General features: G+C 40.6%; 1 protein-coding gene across 1 annotated transcript in view; it reads left to right on the top strand.

Annotated features, from left to right (window-relative positions):
- cacna1hb (calcium channel, voltage-dependent, T type, alpha 1H subunit b) overlaps window positions 1-22,296 on the top strand; it is a 179,746-nt gene that overhangs the window by 11,067 nt on the left and 146,383 nt on the right. Inside the window, exon 3 of the mRNA XM_060898260.1 lies at window positions 5,896-5,993. Coding sequence (XP_060754243.1) covers window positions 5,896-5,993 — 98 coding nt within the window. The remainder of the gene's footprint in view (window positions 1-5,895; window positions 5,994-22,296) is intronic.

The following is a 22,296-nucleotide window of genomic DNA, read 5'->3' as shown; positions in this document are numbered from 1 at the left end:
CCGCAGCACCTGGAACACCTTAGGGCTGTCCTGAAGTCGTTGAGGTGTGCGGGTCTCACCGCTAACCCAAAAAAGTGTGCAATTGGGCGGGTGGAAGTACAATATCTGGGTTTCCACTTGGGTCATGGGCAGGTGCATCCCCAAATTAACAAGACTTCAATGATTGCGGCCTGCCCAAGGCCCAAGACCAAAATGGGGGTGAGACAGTTCCTGGGGCTGGCTGGCTACTATCGTAGGTTCGTACCTAATTATTCAGAAGTCACCAGCCCGCTGACTGATCTCACTAAAAAGGGAGCACCAGATCCGGTCCAGTGGACGGAGCAATGCCTACAGGCTTTCTCTAAGGTAAAGGCTGCACTGTGTGTGTGTGTGGGGGGGGCACTTTTACATTCCCCTGACTTTTCTCTCCCTTTTATTTTACAGACAGGTGCATCGGACAGGGGGCTGGGGGCCGTTCTGTCCCAGAAGGTGGAGGGCGAGGAATGACCTGTGCTGTATATCAGCCGCAAGCTGTCGATGCGTGAAACCACATACAGCACTATTGAGGAGTGTCTGGCTATCAAGTGGGTGGTGCTTGCCCTCTGATACTACCTGCTGGGACACCCTTTCACCCTCTGTTCAGACCACGTGCCCCTCCAGTGGCTCCACCACATGAAGGATGCCAACACATGGATCACTTGTTGGTATCTCACCCTCTAGCCGTTCAAATTCGAGGCGATCCACAGGCTGGGGGCGCAGATGGTGGTGGGGGGCTCCCCGGCCTGAGTCGGGTGGTGGGGGTATGTGGCAGCGGGGGCATGGCTGAGCATCAGTTTGTGAGTGGAGGGCAGGGTCAGGGAAGGTGAGTAGCCAAGTCGCTACACCTGTTGTCAATTAATGTGTGTGTTTCTTGCAGTGATGATAGAGTATAAGAGGAGTAGGAGAGCAGAGGAGTGCTGGCTGGGACCAAAACACAACTGTGTTCACAGACGTGTGTGTTCGTGTCCTAGAGTGCCCATTACAAAGCTGAAAAGCTCATCTCATCTCATTATCTCTAACCGCTTTATCCTGTTCTACAGGGTCGCAGGCAAGCTGGAGCCTATCCCAGCTGACTACGGGCGAAAGGCAGGGTACACCCTGGACAAGTTGGCAGGTCATCACAGGGCTGACACATAGACACAGACAACCATTCACACTCACACCTACGGTCAATTTAGAGTCACCAGTTAACCTAACCTGCATGTCTTTGGACTGTGGGGGAAACTGGAGCACCCGGAGGAAACCCACGCGGACACAGGGAGAACATGCAAACTCCGCACAGAAAGGCCCTCGTCGGCCACGGGGCTCGAACCCGGACCCTCTTGCTGTGAGGCGACAGCGCTAACCACTACACCACCGTGTCACCCAGCTGAAAAGCTATTATAATAAACATGTGTTTGAACACTAGCAACCGCCTGCTGTACTTCTGTACTCCACCCACATCTGGGAAATTATCACAGTTTTAATGGATGGTCACTGCCTTCGTCTTGTCGGAGGGCAGTTATCGCCCTTTTACCAAAAAAAGGGGATTTGGCACTCTTAAAGAACTAGAGACCAGTGACTCTTTTATGTACTGACTATAAAATACTCTCCAGAGCACTGGCTAACAGACTGAGAGACTACTTGGACATAATTGTACATATTGACCAGACATATTGCATTCCAGGGAGAACTATATTGGACAATCGGTTTCTGATTCAGGATTTAATTGATGTTTGCAATGTTTATGATTTAAACCTTGGTGTAATTCCTTTGGACCAGGAAAAAGCTTTTGATAGGGTAGATCACAATTATTTATTTTCTACACTGTGTGCATTTGGGTTTGGTGATTCTTTTGTTTCATGAGTGAGTCTATTGTATGGTGGGGCAGAGTGCTTAGTTAAAGTGGAGGGCGGGTTGAGTCAGCCTTTTCCAGTTACTAGGTGGATAAGACAGGGCTGTCCCATCTTAGGGCCACTATATAGTCTGGCCATCGAGCCCTTACTATGCAGGCTGAGGAATCACCTTCATGGCTTCCCACTACCAGGATCATGGCATGTTTCTCCTTTTAGAGTCTCTGCATATGCTGATGATATAAATGTTTTCATAAGAGACCAGAGAGACATGGAAGCCTTGAGAGATAGTTTGAGGCTATATGAGAGAACATCCTCAGCCAAAGTGGACTGGAGTAAGAGCGAGGCTTTTCAGATGGACCAGTGGGAAGAGGGAACATTGCCGGCTCTGCCTGGAGGCCTACAGTGGGGAAGTAGGGGGTTAAAAGTCTTAGGGGTGTATTTGGGCACAGAAGGTTACCAACAACAGAACTGGGAGGGTGTGAGGGAGAAGGTGTGTGCAAGGTTGTCTCAATGGAAATGGTTGCCACCCCAGCTGTTGTATAGGGGCCAAGTTCTGGTTGTCAATCACTTGTTACTTTGATGCTATGGCACAGACTGACTGTTCTCTCCCCGCTTAGAGGTCTGATTGAGGACATTCAGTGAACCATTGTGGACTTCTTCTGGACAGGACAACACTGGATACAGGCTTCAGCTTTGTACCTGCCAGTGGAGGAGGGAGGACAAGGCCTCATAGACATCTCTGCCCGGGTAATGGCTTTCAGGCTGCAGACTGCCCAGAGACTGTTGTACCAGGTTGGTGTGAGGTAGCTGGAAACAGCTAGGGCTCTCCTGCAGAAAGCTGGGCATCTGGGCAACAGTAAGCAGCTGTTCTTGCTGAGGCAGGAGGAAGCTGACCTGACTGGAAGTACCCCTTTTTACTCTTCGGTTTTAGAGTGTTGGAGAGTACTGAAGGTAACCAGAGATCCTGCTCCTGCAGCAGGCCTGTGGCTGTTGGAGGAGCCTTTGTTCTTCAACAGTCTCATTAGAGCAGAGGTTCTGACATCAGCCAGTCTGAGATCTTCTCTCAGAGAGGCTGGATGTGTAAAGCTCGGCCACCTGCTGATGCCCATGGAGGTCCTGGAGCAGACCATAAACATCAGACTGAGGCTGCTGTCCAGAATGGTGGAGGAGGTGCTAAGATTGTTACCAGAAGATCTGAAGGCCTTCATCACAGAGGATGCTTCTCTTCCTGATCATTGGGATGAAGCTGCTGAATATGCCTTTCCTCTCCTGGATGTTAATGCCAATGTCGCTGAATGGCAAGAGGGAGAAGATTGTCTCCTTTCCTTCAGAATACCACAGCTGGGAAAGTTCGAAGGCTTGGGGAAGAAACCGTTATATTTCACATGTGAAAGTTTGGAACTTTCAGTCACTTCGCAACATACAGTAAAATAATTGATGTGGGCTGAGTTTTTTGGCCTAGACTCATCCCTGAAAGGCTGCTGGTGATCCCTGTATAAATGGCCCGTTGAAAAATGGGCATCTGACCTCCAATGGAGGGTCATGCATGGGGCTATAGCCACAAACAGACACACAGCACACTTGGATCCTGATCACAGGGAGGGTTGTTTTTTCTGTTCGCAGCCAGAGACTTTAGCAAATTTATTTGTTCAATGTTTACGTTTGGTGGCACTTTTTGATCTGTTGAGGGTACTAGTTCAGGGTTTAGGGGGCACTTTTCTTTTCAGTTGTTTGTTTATGGTCCAATTTATTCAGCAAAGAAAGGGAAGATCCACTTACCTGTACTGATTAATTTTTTGTTAGCCACTGCAAAGCTGTCTATTTGGTTGAGCCGTAAGAATGGGCGGCAGGGTGTGGGCTCTGTGGACGCTGAGCAGATCTTCAGAGGGCTTCTTAAAGCACAGATTAGAATAGAACACGCTTTTTATACTTTGGTGGATGATCTTATGACTTTCAGTGATCTGTGGGCTGTGGGAGGTGTACTGTGTATTCTCGGAATTGAGGGAGAGTTACTGCTCTCATTTTGATTTTTTTTCCTTTCCTCCTTTTTGTGTGTGTTTCTCTACTTGATCAACCCTTGGTAAAATTTTCTATAGATTTCTATAGAAAAAAATCTATAAAAATTCTATAAAATTTCTAAATGAAATTTTATAGAATTTTTATAGACTTTTTGTAGAAATTTTATAGAGTTTTAATATAAATTTTATAGAGTTTTAATAGAAATTTTATAGAGTTTTAATAGAAATTTTATAGAGTTTTAAAAGAAATGTTATAGAGATTATACATAGAAATCTTATAGAATTCCTATAGAAAGTCAACAGAATTTAACGAAGTTTCTATAGAATTCTTTATAGAGTACTGTGAAAATCTCTACAGCAATTTATATAGAGACTATAGCAATTTCTATAGAGATTGCTATAGTTATTGAAGTCACCTGCATAATAGATACTCGAAGACCTACCCATGAAAATACAGTGAGAAACTAAAACTGTGTCCACCACCTGAATACTGGATCGTATAACAAACAATCATAACAGTAACACGAGAGAATACCAAATTATAAAAACTGGACAGATTCCTCTCCAAATTCATCTTGAGAAAAAGCTATCAAAGGCGGAAAACATAAGGATGCAAGGTGCCATAGAATTCAGGACATCCTACCAAATCACTCTTAACTTCCAAAATGCCAGACCCTGGTACAGTATGACAAAAGCACTTCTTGCTGAAAGTATTGAAATTTATTAGTTTTATCCTACCAGTACATGTAAGCTAGTTTGCTGCCTTTTTTGTTATTTCCTTTAGCTTGTTGGCAAGAGGCATCTTTATAGTTGCTGGAGGGCATCCAAATTTACGGCATGCAAGATCTGAAACAAAAAATGGGATTTTGAAATTTAAAAAAGGAAATACAATTAATGCATTGCTAATCTATTATCAATAACACTTGAGCTATGAGAAAGCAATTCTAACAGTGCAAAAATGAGTAAATGACTTTTTAAATACTGTGCACTACATGAACATCTAAAAATTCAGGAATTTACAGATATGGCTACTAGCTCCATGAATGCACTGTCAATTCTGGCCTTTATTATACAACTGATAGAATATACAAAGACCACTTACCAACAATCGCCTCCACTTTAGTTGGGTCAAGGGCAGGCTTCTGATCCTGGTCTTTAAAGGCATTTGATTTTCTGTATCAATTCTATAGAAATCGTTTTCTATAGACTACTGTTTATATAGAATTCTGTTGAGATTCTATAGAAGCTGTTTTCTATAGAGTACAACTTCTATAGAATTATACTATTTCTATACAACTTCTATAGAAACTATTTTCTATAGAGTATTAGTTCTATAGCGTTCTATAGAGATTGTATAGAAAGAGGGGTTTCTATAGGATTTTCTATAGAGTTTCTATAGAATTCTAAAAAACATTTTGACAAGGGAATGACAAAAGTTAATTGATACCTTTTTACTTTTTGTTTAATAAAGGTCTTCTCAAGTCAAAGTCTCTCTCTCTCTCTCTCTCTCTCTCTCTCTCTCTCTCTCTCTCACACACGTGTCTCCCTCAGTCTCTCTCCATCTCTCTTTCTCTCTCTCTCTCTCTTTGTTTTCATGTTTTTCTGCTCTCTCACTGTCTTTTCTTGTATCTTGATCTGTCTTTCTCTCTCTTTTACTGTCTCACTCACTCACTCACTCACTCACTCACTCACTCACTCACTCACTCACTCACTCAATCTCTGTCACTTATTTCTCTCTCTCTCTCTCTCTCTTACTTATTCAGTCCTCTCTGTCCCACTGGTCCATTTATTCTCTGCATATCATTTTATCATTTTATATGGATCTTATGAAACCAGATGATTATTTCAGATCCTTGTGGAGTATTTAAATTATAAAATACTGTAGATAATGGGTTGGTCCTTATGAAGAGAAAATCCACACCAGCAGAGTTTCAGTCAACGTTAAAAACAGCTGTTTTCTGAAGACCAAGCTCATGTGTAATTATCTCTCTCTCTTTGTGTGTGTGTGGTCTTTTTTTATATAGAATGCTGGAGTACTCTCTAGATGGACACAACGTTAGTTTCTCTGCAATCAGAACGGTGCGAGTTCTCAGACCTCTCCGAGCCATCAACAGGGTTCCCAGTGAGTCTCTCTCTCTCTCTCTCTCTCTCTCTTTCTCTCTCTCTCTCTTTTTTACAGTCTGTAAAATTGTAAAGAAAAACAAAATGAAAAAAAGAACTTGACAATAAAATCCAACAAAGTCATGCATGATAAAGTTGACAGTCCTTGAGTCAACAATAATATCAACAAAAGAAAAGTCTACAGTCCTGCAGTCAAAAAGCTCAATTCAACACTACAACAATTAACTATAAAAATGAAATCAACAATATTACAGGCAGTAGTACTGAAGATGATAACACTACACTCAGTAATACTACAGACAACAATAATAAAGAGAATAATGGTTCTTAAGAAAGTTCTTATTATACACAACTGAAGAAATTTTCACTTACTTATGACGTTTCGATGTCTTTCTTAGCCGACATCTTGATCACATCTAACGCTTGGCGTCCCTGGCCACCGCCGGATGGTACATGTGACCTAGAAATCAGCTGATCCCATGTATGGCTGAGTTGGTATGTCCCCACGTCCCGATTCATACAGCAGTCTGTCTTTCGGATCCATACGGCCTCTTTTATTCATCTGGTCTGCCTGTGTGCCTCCCTATCGATCACCTTAACCCCCTCCCAGTCAATGTTTTCCCTAACAACATGATCTGTGACAGCTGACTTGTGTGATGGTCCGAGCCTGACTCCTCACAACTCTTGTCTATGTGGCCTGAGTGAAGGTATCAACGTCTTTTTTATGTTTCTTAAGTCGTTGACCCAGCTTCCTCTCTGTTTCTCCAATGTATACACTTGGGCAATTCTTACAGGGAATCTGGTATACCACCTCCGTCTTCTGTTCATCCTCCACTTTGTCTTTAGGGTGGACAAAGGATGTTCCTAATGGTTTTAAAGGGACGGTTGACTGTGGAAATACTGTAGGACTTTAAAATCCTGGTGTAAGCTTTGCTGAGCCCCTTCACATAAGGCACCACAACCATATCCTGATGTTTCCGTTCAAGCTGTTTAGGCTTGCTTTTATGCTGCTGTTTCATGAGGATGGCCTCCTTGACTCTTTTTATGGACCAGTCTGGGTAGCGACAAATGTTGAGGGCCTTGGTCACATACTCCTCCTCCTCTGTCACTATGCTATAGCATCTCTCCAGTAATGTACGGTATGGATGACTGCCAGCTTATGGTTCAGAGGGTGATGGGATGCAAAATTCAGATATTGGTTGGTGTGTGTCTTCTTTCTAAACACTAGAAGCTTGACTGATCCATCCTCACGTTTTGTCAACAAGGTATCCTGGAACGGGATTTTATTGTCCTCTTTAACTTCATAAGTGAACTGGATGTTACCAGTGGGGTTGATGGAATTTATGTGGTCAGTAAGGGCATCCACTTTACCCTGTTTGAGAATCTCAACAATGTCATCTACGTAGCGCTTTCAGAGTTTTAGTTTACAATCGACGGGTGCTGTAGCAATGGCTTGCTGTTCTAACCATTCCATGAACAAATTAGCTAGGATGGGTGAAACAGGGCTACCCATGGTGGTGCCCAACTTCTGTTGGTAAATAGTGCCTCTAAATGAAAAATAGGTTGTTGTCACAATAGACTTCAACAATTCCATGAAGTCATCCACCTCTAAGAGGGTCCTCTCTCCCAAGTTCTCATCCAAAATCAATCTGTTTCTGATCACTTAGAGGGCCAGGTCTATGGGAGTGTTGGTAAAAAGGGACACCACATCATGGGAAATGAACATTTCATCTTCCTCAATCAACACCAAGTCCATTTCCTGTGCTAGGTCTTTGGAATTATTGAGATGGTGTTCACTTTTTCTCACAAGAAGACCCAATATATGTCTGCCAGTGAATGTGATGTCCTGTATCCAATTGAACCAATATAGTCCACGATCAGCTGATTTCTAGGTCATGTGTACTATCCGGCAGTGGCCAGAGATGCCAAGCGTTAGATATGATCAAGATGTCAGCTAATAAAGACATCGAAACGTCATAAGTAAGTGAAAATTTCTCCAGTTGTGTATAATAAGAACTTTTTTAAGATTAGTAATCAACCAACTGGATGAAATTTTTCGAGATTGAATGGTTCTTAAGATATTGCAGTGTTTTAGTTATGGATAAAATGTCCATTGATGTGCTTCCAAGGAATGTGATAGTGCTGGAGTGTACTGAGGTTCATGTTTTAAATTTGACACCACAAGACCTTTTTTATCAGAATGGTCTGGAGATGATGTGCACCATATTTCATGCAAATCGGACAAACTGTTCATAATGAGTTTGAAAAAATACATTTGTTTAAATATTGCCTGATGAAATTTGATTGGCTGTTTGGTGGCTAGTTGATTTGGCACTTTAGAAAGTGAAGGACCTTTAAAGGAATGTTGTACTGATAGTGAGTATCAAATTTCCTTAAGGTTGGATGATTACATCACAAGATATTGGCCTTCAAATGTCTTCAAAATTGATTGATGTTAATGGGTGGCACGGTGGTGTAGTGGTTAGCACTGTCGCCTTACAGCAAGAAAGTTCTGGGTTCGAGCCCGGCAACTGACTGGGGCCTTTTTGTGTGGAGTTTGCATGTTCCAAGGGTGGCCTTGGGCTGAAGTGCCCTTGAGCAAAGCACCTAACCCCCAACTGCTCCTTGGGCACTGCAGCATAGCTGCCCATTGCTCTGGGTATGTGTGTGTGCTCATTGCTCACTTGTGTGTGCATGCGTGTGTTCACTGCTTCAGATGGGTTAAATGCAGAGAGGAATTTCACTGTGCTTAAATGTACATGTGTGATAATAAAGTTGTTCTTCTTTTTCTAGAAACAGAAACTCCAATATCGGAGTTTCGCTATTACTAACATTCTTTGTATTTTTTTTGTAGTGGTCTGTAGATAATGTACACCAGATTTTGTCAGGAAAAATTTTTTTCTAATAATGCAATTTTTGTCAGGACCACTTTTGTCAAGGAACGTTATTTACATTGCAATATTTGCAACTAGTTGTATTTGGCGGGTGTCTCTATTCTGGGACCTTCCTGCCCTTCCATGTGCATACGTGAAAAGCTTTGAGGCAGGGAGAGCAGCTCCCTAGCCTGGCTAACGCGACTTCAAAGCTCTCCGAGCATTTGGTCTGGCCAAGCTATTAAGCCAAACCGTTTCCCAGAGCCCGTGGTTGACCCGCCTCCCTGAAATGCCTCAGTTTGCTACTGGTCGAAGCCAGAAAAGGCTGTGACGAAGCTTAAACCAATCACATCACTCTTTCCTCTGACGTATGTGACGCGACGGAAACTGCTTGAGTAACTGGTAGATTAAACTCTTACCGAAGCCGGTCGGGAGCAAGGCGAAAACGTCCTTCCTTTCAATAAATACCTCCAGGGCTGCTCTTTGATCCGTTTTCAATGAGAACTTCCCGTTGAATGCTTTCAATACAGCATCTACCGCTGTAAACAATCTATGGCTTCCGGTCGCAGTTCTACTACGTCAGTGCCTTGAACACGCCTCTACCCAGGGCCGTTGGAGATGCTCAAAGTTGATTGGTTCCCAATTTTTCAGGAGCTTGGAAATGCTGTAGATAGCCTGCCTGGCCAGACTAGCAGCTCCCTGCCCTTCCATGTGCCTGCATGGAATGGCTACCTGTATTGACTGTTGCCAAAACCAATACGTGTAGTGCCTAGCAATTGGTCCATTTGACACGGTGAAAAGAAAGCCGCCATCTCATTGGTTGTTCAGCGTGTTCGCTAAAATGGCCTCCAACGACCATGCTGACTGCAAGTTGTTTTTAATGTCTATAGCAGTGAATAACGATACTAAAATATGCAATAAAATGGTGCACATTGATTGTTCTAAAACTTTAAAAAGTGTGTTCATAGAAAATGTAGACAAATATCAATTATCAGATATTTGTATAGAGAGGATGCTGATCTAACTCACATACATGTTTTCATTCATACACATGGTATAAGGGGGAACGTGAAAACTACTGCCAGTGCTGATGAACTTGAGATTGACTTTACTTAAGTTTCACATTTAACTCTGTAGTTTAGATGCAATAACTACTTCAGTATTACTTTTTGCAGATATTACAATGTCGTGATGTATGTTATAAGTTTGTGACATTTGATACTTTAAAGTTATATATTTCTGTCAGACATTGATTTTTTCTGTCCCTATGCAGTGTTAGAAAGATTATTAAAGTTGTTCAGTGCAGATCTATACTAGTGCATCTCAAAAAATTAGAATATTGTGAAAAAGTTCAATATTTTCCATCAGTTATTTAAGAAAGTGAAAATGTTATATATTATAGACTCATTACACATAAACTAAAATGTTTCAAGCATTTTTCTATTTTAATTTTAATCAGTATGGGATACAGTACAAACACATAAAAAAACCCATCTCAAAATATTAGAATATTTCATTTCGAGTTTGAGTAAAACAGTATGAACACAGTGTATCTCTCGGTCTAGTTCAGTACACACAACCACAATCATGGGGAAGACTGCTGACTTGACTGTTGTCCACAAGATGATCACTGATGCCCTCCACAAGGAGGGTAAGCCACAAAAGATCATTGCTGAAAAGGGTGGCTGGAAAAGGTGCACAAGCAACAGGGATGGCCGCAGTCTTGAGAGGATTATCAAGTAAAGTTGATTCAAGAACTTGGGAGAGCTTCACAAGGAGTGGACTGAGGCTGGTGTCAGTGTATCAAGACCCATCACGAACAGACATCTTCAAGAAAGGGGATACAACTTTCGCATTCCTAATATCAAGCTACTCCTGAGCCAGAGACAATGTCAGAAGTGTCTTACAGTATCTGGGCTAAGGAGAGAAAGAAATGGACTGTTGCTCAGTGGTCCAAAGTCCTCTTTTCAGATGAAAGTACATTTTGCATTTAATTTGGAAATCACGGTTCTAGAGTCTGGAGGAAGAGTGGAGAGGCACAGAATCCAAGGTGTTTGAAGCCCAGTGTGAAGTTTCCACAGTCTGTGATGATTTGGGGTGCCATGTCATCTGCTGGTGTTGGTCCACTGTATTTTATCAAGTCCAAAGTCAACACAGCTATCTACCAGGAGATTTTAGAGCACTTCATGCTTTCATCTGCTGACGAGCTTTTTGGAGATGCTGATTTCCTTTTCCAGCAGGACTTAGCACCTACCCACAGTGCCAAAACTACTACTAAATGGTTTGCTGACCATGATATTACTGTGTTTGATTGGCCAGCCAACTTGCCTGACCTGAACCCCATAGAGAATCTATGGGGTATTGTCAAGAGGAAGATGAGAAACACCTGACCCAAAAATACAGATACGCTGAAGGCCACTATCAAAGCAACCTGGGCTTCAATAACACCTCAGCAGTGCCACAGACTGATCACCTCCATGCCACACCGCATTGATACAGTACTTCATGGTAAAGGAGCCCCAGCCAAGTATTGAGTGTATAAATGAATATACTTTTCAGAAGTTGGACATTTCTGTCTTGTAAATCCTTTTTTTGATTGATCTTAGGGAATATTCTAATAATTTGAGATACTGGATTTCTGATTTTCATGAGCTATAAGCCATAATCATCAAAATTAACACAAAAAAGGCTTTAAATATTTCACTTTACATGTAATGAATATAGAATATATGAAAGTTTACCTTTTTGAATTAAATTATGAAAAAAAGGAACTTTTTCATGGTATTCTAATTTTTTTAGATGCACTAGTAGTTCTTGACATTATATTAAACAGGGTTTGATTTAGATATGTTCGTGACATTTTGATACTTAACATAAAGTTATGAACTTGTTCTGTGTCAGATATTAAATTTTTCTAAAACATTATCAGATTATTTGCATGTCAAATACAATTATTTGCTGTAAAATCAATTACACTGTTGCAAGGCTTGTAATGTACAGTGGTGCTTGAAAGTTTGTGAACCCTTTAGAATTTTCTATATTTCTGCATAAATATGACCTAAAACATCATCAGATTTTCACACAAGTCCTAAAAGTAGATAAAGAGAACCCAGTTAAACAAATGAGACAAAAATATTACACTTGGTCATTTATTGAGTGAGGAAAATGATCCAATATTACATATCCGTGAGTGGCAAAAGTATGTGAACCTCTAGGATTAGCAGTGAATTTGAAGGTGAAATTAGAGTCAGTTGTTTTCAATCAATGGGATGACAATCAGGTGAGTGGGCACCCTGTTTTATTTAAAGAACAGGGATCTATCAAAGTCTGATCTTCACAACACATGTTTGTGGAAGTGTATCATGACACAAACAAAGGAGATTTCTGAGGACCTCAGAAAAAGCGTTGTTGATGCTCATCAGGCTGGAAAAGGTTACAAAACCATCTCTAAAGAGTTTGGACTCCACCAATCCACAGTCAGACAGATTGTGTACAAATGGAGGAAATTCAAGACCATTGTTACCCTCCCCAGGAGTGGTTGACCAACAAAGATCACTCCAAGAGCAAGGCGTGTAATAGTCAGCGAGGTCACAAAGGACTCCAGGGTAACTTCTAAGCAACTGAAGGCCTCTCCCACATTGGCTAATGTTCATGTTCACGAGTCCACCATCAGGAGAACACTGAACAACAATGGTGTGCATGGCAGGGTTGCAAGGAGAAAGCCACTGATCTCCAAAAAGAACATTGCTGCTCATCTGCAGTTTGCTAAAGATCATGTGGACAAGCCAGAAGGCTATTGGAAAAATGTTTTGTGGATGGATGAGACCAAAATAGAACTTTCTGGTTTAAATGATGTGTTATGTTTGGAGAAAGGAAAACACTGCATTCCAGCATAAGAACCTTATCCCATCTGTGAAACATGGTGGTGGTAGTATCATGGTTTGGGCCTGTTTTGCTGCATCTGGGCCAGGACGGCTTGCCATCATTGATGGAACAATGAATTCTGAATTATACCAGCGAATTCTAAAGGAAAATGTCAGGACATCTGTCCATGAACTGAATCTCAAGAGAAGGTGGGTCATGCAGCAAGACAACGACCCTAAGCACACAAGTCATTCTACCAAAGAATGGTTAAAGAAGAATAAAGTTAATGTTTTGGAATGGCCAAGTCAAAGTCCTGACCTTAATCCAATTGAAATGCTGTGGAAGGACCTGAAGCGAGCAGTTCATGTGAGGAAACCCACCAACATCCCAGAGTTGAAGCTGTTCTGTACGGAGGAACGGGCTAAAATTCCTCCAAGCCGGTGTGCAGGACTGATCAACAGTTACCGGAAATGTTTAGTTGCATTTATTGCTGCACAAGGGGGTCACACCAGATACTGAATGCAAAGGTTCACATACTTTTGCCACTCACAGATATGTAATATTGGATCATTTTCCTCAATAAATAAATGACCAAGTATAATATTTGTGTCTCATTTGTTTAACTGGGTTCTCTTTATCTGCTTTTAGGATTTGTGTGAAAATCTGATGATGTTTTAGGTCATATTTATGCAGAAATATAGAAAATTCTAAAGGGTTCACAAACTTTCAAGCACCACTGTATGTAATGTGTAGGTTTTTATACGGCCTGTCTGAAAAAAAATTCCTCTGCAAATACCTGGTGAGCTTGAAGGGGCAATTATTTATTTATTTATTTATTTATTTTTTATTTTTTGCTGCCTACCTACTGGAATTTTTCATACCATGTTACAACCAACAAAGAATTTATTAAGGCTGGCCTCATGCTGACTCCTGTCCACCAAGGAAAGTGCCTACAATAGGCATGTGCGCATCAGGACCGGCCCATGGAGCAATGGAAGAAGGTGGCCTGGACTGGATTGTGAGCCAGTATCATTGATACAGAAATGACACTGATTAATGTCTGATGCATGAAAGGGGAGGAGTTGCAGTCAGACAGGAAGCAGCAAAGGTAGGCAGGTTAAAGCAGCTTAAAAAAGGTGCTCTATGAGAGACTTGCCAACAGAATGCGCAGAAGGAAATCAGCTGAGCTGACAGCTGATGTGGGCTGGCTTGAGATCAGCTGCAGTCAGCTGATGTAGCTGGGACTGAGGGCTGAGCATGACTCCGTGGCTTGCCAGAACTACGCTCCGCTCAATTTTTGTTCTATCCCACACAGTTCCTGAGATATGAACAAAAACCTACAAACACTTATCAGAGCGTCTCCTAGAGTCATGCAGCAGTAATTACAGTTTTGTGAGATCTCTCCTAGTTCAAGGAGCTACAGTATATACCAAGTTCAGTGGCTGTAGGATTTATAGGTATAATTTTACAAAAGAAAAACTGAAACACAATGAATAATCCTAAAAAAAAAACCTTTTGGGCTCCAGCAGGGTACTGCTCGGACCCCTAATAATACTACAGCCAGTGCTGCTAAAGTGAACAGAGTCAACAGATAGTCCACTAAAACACAGTCCCAGTCTTCCAGATGTTCACTACTGCCACCTCACCAACAGTCCACAAGAAGCATCGCACAGAGCGAACACACGTAGACACACCCTCATTCCACTGTGTTGTGTGTGCATTGATGGCACAGTGTTTACTTTTTTCGAGCAAGGTGCTTATATGTGTTCACTGGTGCTGAGTACCAGTGTGATTGGTTGTTCATGTCATCATCAATGCTGTGATTTTAGGGCCAAATCTCACTCACACACACACACACACACACACACACACACACACACACACACACACACACACACACACACACACACACACACACACAGTCTCTCACTTTCCTGCAGTGTTGTTATGAAGCACTGAAGCTGAGTGTTACATTTTCACTCTTCCATGCGTATTGATTTAAAATGATTTGGACTTCACTGACTCGGAAATAGATACGCTCACCATATTTATAGAGCTCACTTGTTTTCTCATACATACACACACACACACACACACACACACCGCACTGTTATTGCTTACTGTCTCAAATTATTGTTTTTATATCTTGACGCTTCTAGCAGAGAAGTAAAACACACACATTTATTCAGACGTATAATATTCACCATAGTTTGTACCACAGTAACTGCTTCGATTCAGCGGAAGCAAAGCTGTAAGTCACTGTTAATTAAAAAGCAAATCAGCACACAATTGGGTAGCAGATGCTGGCTCTGTAATATACACAACAAAGTTTTGTGTGTGTGTGTGTGTGTGTGTGTGTGTGTAGGCAGTAAGAGATTTTGAGGAATGAGACCCTGTGGCTGTTGAGTCTCCAATTCGATTACTCTCAAACCACTGAACATGGAATTAGCCAAGCATTACAAATCTCAGCTCTTGATTCTGGGCTTTGATTAGTTTCTGATCAAATAAAGACTCAGGTTTCACACTGCATCAGCGATTGTGTGAAATTCATATAGTAAGTATTGGTTGCAGGCTCTCCAACAAAAGTGAAAGCTTTGTTTAGCTACCTAATAGGTTTAGTTTCTCTCTTTGTTTTTGCTTATAAATGTCATCGCAAAAATACCTCTTTATTCTCTAAAACAATAACTGCAACCTAAATACAATGTTACTTACTCACATACTAATTACAAATAAATACATTCAAGTTTACACACTAGCTACAATTCAACAAATGTATTTATACTTGGTATACTCACTTACTTACAAACTATTAAATAATATCTTATTACACATACAGGACACTTTTTTGATAGAATAAAAACATGTATTCTATTCCCTTCTAGCATGTTTCATTAATTTGGTTTGATAGCATGCAATATTGTTAGCATATTGCTTATCTTATGTGTATTACATCACTCTACCCAATGGAGAATGAGTGTTGAATATGGTTGTCAAGACAGCATGACGTCACACGTCGGAGACATAAAAGTTCCTCCCTAGTGAGTGACTGTGACAACTTGTAAACAAAGCATGCCAGGTTTGCGTCATTAAATACGGAAGATTTTGAGAGAATTTTCAAAGAGAAAGATGCGTTGAACACCTGAAAGGGATGTATTATAATAATAATAATAATAATAATAATAATAATAATAACATTGGCTGGCTTTTTTCATGGTATGAGTACTCGTCTACGACTTGTTCAATATCATGCAAGCTGAATGAAATATATCTGATATACCATGAAAAAAGCCATCCAATATTATTTAAACATTATATAACTTTCCTGGGCGGCACGGTGGTGTAGTGGTTAGCGCTGTCGCCTCACAGCAAGAAGGTCCTGGGTTCGAGCCCCGGGGCCGGCGAGGGCCTTTCTGTGTGGAGTTTGCATGTTCTCCCCGTGTCCGCGTGGGTTTCCTCCGGGTGCTCCGGTTTCCCCCACAGTCCAAAGACATGCAGGTTAGGTTAACTGGTGACTCTAAATTGAGCGTAGGTGTGAATGTGAGTGTGAATGGTTGTCTGTGTCTATGTGTCAGCCCTGTGATGAGCTGGCGACTTGTCCAGGGTGTACCCCGCCTTTCGCCCGTAGTCAGCTGGGATAGGCTCCAGCTTGCCTGCGACCCTGTAGAAGGATAAAGCGGCTAGAGATGATGAGATGAGATGAGATGAGATAACTTTCCTCACTAAACACTGATACATCTAAAACCATACTAAATATAAAATTTTCTCACTAACATATAAACTACAACATACTAAATATAACTTTAACCAACACACTAAGGACAATTTAAATATAACTTTAGTGTATCTATCATACTAACTAAAATGTACAAAATTCAGCTTAGCAAGCTGTTAATTTATTTAGAACTTATTTACTCACAAACTACAACTTATGCTAACTATTAAATACATCTTTACTTGCTAACATATGAGCTGCAGCTTACTAAATATAACTTTACTAGCTACAAATTGTACTTAATAACTTGCTAAATACAAATATACAGTTATGGTCAGAAGTTTGCATACAGTGACATGAATGTCATCGTGGATATAAATGTCATGGTAATATTTAGGCTTTCAGTAATTTCTTTGAACTGTTCTTTTTCTGTGGCAGAATGATTGTACAGCATACATCTTTAATTAAAAAAAAAAACACTAGAATTTTGTGCATAAGGTTTACTTTTCTTTGAGTTTTCTGAAATCAACACAGGGTCAAAATTATACATACAGCACACCTAATATTTGGGTAAAATGTCTCTTCTCAAGATTCACCTTGACCAAACATTTTTGGTTACCATGAACAAGCTTCTGGCAGAATTCTGTTTGGATATTTCATGACTCTTCATAGTAGAATTGGTAGAGTTCAATTAATTTTTTTTTTTCTTGGCATGGACTCGACTTATAAGCACAGCCCATATATTTTCAATAGGGTTGAAGTCAGGACTTGTTTTAAGCTTAATGTTAGCCTGCTTTATCCTCCACAACCAGCTCTGATGTGTGTTTGGGTTCATTGTCCTGTTATAACTTCCAAGTCCCAAGTTGTGTTCAAGTTTCTGATGGTTTATGCTGAAGAATTCTGAGGTCGTCCTCCTTCTTCATTATTCCATCCACTTTGTGCAATGAACCAGTTCCACTGGCAGCAAAACAGCCCCAGAGCATGATGATCCTACCACCACCACCAGCTGGTACAGTGTCCCTCTGTATATGGTGGTCATTGTGGCCAAACAACTCAATCTGTCTCATCTGACCATACAGCTATCCTCCAGAAGGCTTTTTCTTTGTCTGTGTGGTCAGCTTCAAACTTTAGAAGGTGTCAGTTTTGGAGCAGGGGGTTATTTCTTGGATAGCAGCCTCTTAGTCTATGGTGATCTAAACTGTAGACAGTGATCCATCAGCTTCCAGTTCATGGCAGGGCTGTGCCATGGTGGTTCCCAGGTTGTTCTTGACCATCCAATCAATTTCCTTTCAGCTGAGGGTGACAGTTTGGGTTTTCTTGAAGCAAAGTGGCTTGGCAAAGTGACTACACCTCACAGTAACTTGGATACAATTTGCAGTTTGGAGTTGGAATTTGCAGTTGTTTAGAAATGGCTCCAAGAGACATACCAGAGTTGTGTATATCTGTGATCCTCTTTCTCAGATCTGCACTGAGCTCCTTGGACTTTCCCATTTTACTGTGTGTTGGTCAATCCAATGAGTGCTGTAAACAAACCCTTTTTATGAAGGCACAGAGAAGCTACCAGTTGTAGTCAATCATGATCACTAACAGGAAGTTAAGAGACCTCAGCCTTGGCAAGATAAGAGACATTTTGGAAGTTTCAGCACCTCTGAATTAATAATCTAAGTTATTATAATTTTGGCCCTGTGTTGATTTCAGAAAACCCAAAGAAAATTAAAGCTTGTGCACCAAATTCTAGTGTTTTTTTTTTAATTAAAGATGTATGCTATATGTTCTGCCACAGAAAAAAGCAGTTCACATAAATTACTGAAAGCCAAAATATTGCCATGACATTCATATCCACAATGACATTCATGTCACTTTATGTAAACTTCTGACCATAACTGTGCTTACTATACTTTACTAAAATACTAATTACTTTGTAGCAGAGTAACCACGACATAATATAACTTTACATCCACATTAACTAGACCTTAACAAAATAAAATTATATGTAATAGCGTACTAAATATAAATTTACTGACTACATGTCACTCACATCCCAACTACAACATAACATATGAAGAATTGCATTGACAATGAATTATCATCTCTCAGTCAAATGCAACGTATAAAAAATGAACACAAGCATTTGCAACAGAATTAAGACATTAATAATGTTTAAAGAAACAGAAAGTTTGACGGAAACCTGAGTTCTGTCGAAAAGCGAACTGACTGGACTGACTGAGAGCATATGCAATTGTCTGTATGCACTTTTGTATTTATATTAATCAGACAATAATAAGTAAACAATACTATAGTCAACAATACTTCAGCAAACAGTACTACAGTCAACAGTACCAAAGTGAACAATACTACAATCAACAATACTACCATTAAAAATATTATAGTAAACAATACCACAGTCAACATTACGTCACTTAAAAATTCTAGTCAATAATACAAACATAAACACCACTACAGAGAACAATACTAAAGCCAGTAATGCTAAAGTCAACAAAACTACAATAAACAATATTACAGTAAGAAAGATTCTACAGTCCTCTATACTACAGTGAGAAATATTACAGAGAAATGAAATGCATCTTCTGATGCTGCTGGACACATCATCAGTGATGTTCCTGGGATCATCAGGAATTTCAGGTCTTTCAACATCATCCTCCCTCCTCCAGGTAAGCCAGCAGAGACTGATCACACCCCTGTTTGTGTCCAGCTGACAACACCTAGCTACTTCACACCCAGGGTTGTTCTCTCTTCAGCCATAGCCATGTAGAGGCTTTCTCTGCCATGCTGGTGGTCTCATGAATGGCTGTACTCCTCTTCTTTCCTCCAGTGCCCAGTGTGCTGAGGGATCTGGCAGCAAATCCTCAACATCTAACCTCTATTGGCAGACATGTCCCCTTCCATTCTGATTTTCCATATTAGCTGATAAGGTCGTCATACTTGGCCAGTTGGATGATCTGCTTGTTGACTTCAGATGAAAGAACCACGTATGGGCATAGGGTAGCGATGGTAATGTGCTGGGGGAACAAGATCTTCCACAAGTACACCAGAAAGTTTGGGCAGTTCTTATATACCTTGTATAGGATGCTGCTAGGGCCTGGTGCATAGGTGGATCTTGGTTTGCATACCATGTTCCTCACCTCTTTCAGATTCAGTTCTGATTTGTCGAACTGCTTGCTTGGCATGGCTGGTCTATTAATGCTTTGCAAGGTCCTATATACTGGTTCCTTTTTGGATCACTGTACATCCTCCTGAGGTAGGTGTACATTCCTTCTTCAGAGCAGCTCAGCACGCCTCTGTATTTCTTGCCCAATATCTCCTTGGAGAAGTGCAGTGGGTTAGAGATGAAAGCAGCTCTTCTCCTTGCTCTGTCTCAATGATGCTTCCAGTGCCACTTGGCCCTGGGCAAGCCCCTAATCTTCTGCCTCAAAATAGTTGTAAGCTGGGTTAGGACAAGTTTCTCTTGCTTTCCTGCTCATTTGAATTGATATTACAAGGACTTGAGCTGCTGCCTGATTTCATGGATTCTCACTTCTCTATGTTTTTAGTATGCAGACTTTTGGCTTCTTTCTTCTCCTCCTCTCCACATATCTCCACAGTGAGGGTGGTCATCAGTGGTGTCATAGCCTGGAGTTTCTTGTCAGCATCTCCCCTTGCCATCAGCTGAAGGATCTGGTCTATGTCTTGATCAAACTGGTTCAGCACCACCTTCAATTTGGATGCTCACCACTTGAACCGTCTTCTCTCTAGCTTGGTGTTGGCAGGAACTGGATGGCCAACTAAGAGGTTTTAGACACTGTGGGTTGACTCCAGTTCCTGCCCCTTATTACAGTACCAATGTAATCAATACTTCAGACAACAATACAAAAATCAATACTATAGTTGATTATATTACAGTCAACAAAACTACAGGAAACATTACAGTCTACAATACATGAGTGATTTAGAGAAACACATTAGTTGGATTTTACATACAACACTGTGCTTGTGCATTTGTCTGTATGAACTTTTGTAAATTCTGTCTTGGCTGAAAAAAGGTCATATCTGAAACATTTATTTGCATATTATGTTGTAAACAAGTTTTCAGAACAGTGAGCATTTAAATGGGCCTGCCTGATATCTGAAGGACAAATGTAATGCTGGTATCAGCAGAAAGCTTTTTGTAGGAAAATCAGAATAATGGTTCTGCGTCAAAGTAACTCAAAATGCTGGAGCAGGTCACATTTTGAACTGGATGTGTGTTAGTCATGGCCTGAATTTCATTTCTGATATAAAACAGCAGTGGGCAAATAGCATCCCTGGATTCTGTCTTTACTTACAGAACTGTTTCATCACATCATGAGCTCGTCCACCTGGGAACCAGGATATGTAATAGAGTTCACAGACGTGGTAGATGTGTGGGAAACGTCTACTTCAAAACTAGAGCTGCAGGCAAAAAAATGAGAGTCCAAAAACTGGAAGTGGACAGAAACACAGCAGGTAGATGTATAAACAAAATGCATGCAAAGAATTGGCCAGGTGAATCTTGAAAGAATGGGAGAGAATGTATGTATATATTTGTATATGAATGATAATGTATTGGTTAAATATGTAAATTAAGAAGAAGAAGAAGCCTTTATTTGTCACATGCACACACAGTGGCCCCCCGTCCAAAAAAATAGTTTTAGTATTGCAGTTACTGAGATATCCCTGCTGCTTTTTTTATTTAATTAATAAGGTTTAAAAAATAAACAAAATAAATTGTTATGTGGGATTGAGCTGAAGAGTTTATGGGATAAATTTATATTTAATAGTAGGTCCAAACTTAGTTTTTTGTTTTTTTTTTAACTTGTGACATGAATGCAGTGAAAAGCAAGCTGGGCGAGTCCTGTTGGATTTTAACAGGGTGCGGGAACTTCATGCATCAACATAATAACAGTGTGGGAAATAAGGCTGGACCGGCGGACATTGACTGGTAATTTTCACATTTGTCCATCTGTATTTCAAAAGCATCAAACTGGATGACCCATGAAAAATTGTAAATATATGGGTCTAATCTACTTCTAATTTTCTTCCAAATGTTACACTGGTTAAATACATTATGTTGTAACACGACCTGTGATTGGCTGATCGTGGACAATCTCGATGAATGACAAGTTGCTTCTCATCAGCGAGTAGGAATGCATTCTGGCATGACACCATGTGATGTTGTTATCAGCCGGGTAGGTTTACCACTAACATTAAAAGAAAATAGACTACTACAGCTTTTGGACCCTGACAAAATGTTTTTCCATCGTATTTTAACCCTCTGGGGTCGAGAGCTTCTCAAGTGAAGCTCAGCAGGTTTAGAATGAGTAGATCATGTATTTAGATAAATGTCTTTGTGAGTTTTTATCATACGAGCATGATAAACATATTGACAGAAACTTTATACTTTACACTTTCCTATGTGCCCACTGCCAAATAATATTTTTAAATGACCTACCGGTAAATGAGATGAAACATAAAACTTGTCCCCTTACTCAGTCACACTGGAGTCAGAGCACTGAGTGCCCACTTACGCATTCATAACAGACTATTCACATAGTAACGGCATGATAATCATTTTCACTCTTTCGGTTTCGATTAGTTTCTGTTTCACAGTGTTTTCTTCTATTTTCTAAGTTATAGTCCAGCAGATTTTATTCTGAATGCCAAATGACATTACCATGTCTAGTTTTGAGTCATTTTAAAAGTCATTTTGTCACAAAGTTACTTGGAATCTCGTGCTCAAAATTTTAACCCTTATGTAGAAATAGTTGTATTGTTAATTACTAAATTTCTTATAGACTGAGTATAAAAAAGTCATTGTTGACATCATGTTTCATGAGTGT

This window comes from Neoarius graeffei, chromosome 18, assembly GCF_027579695.1.
Source record: "Neoarius graeffei isolate fNeoGra1 chromosome 18, fNeoGra1.pri, whole genome shotgun sequence".
In the NCBI taxonomy this organism is placed as follows: domain Eukaryota; kingdom Metazoa; phylum Chordata; class Actinopteri; order Siluriformes; family Ariidae; genus Neoarius; species Neoarius graeffei.
The sequence above is the reverse complement of the archived record's forward strand: the minus strand, read 5'-3'. Positions and strand labels throughout refer to the sequence as shown.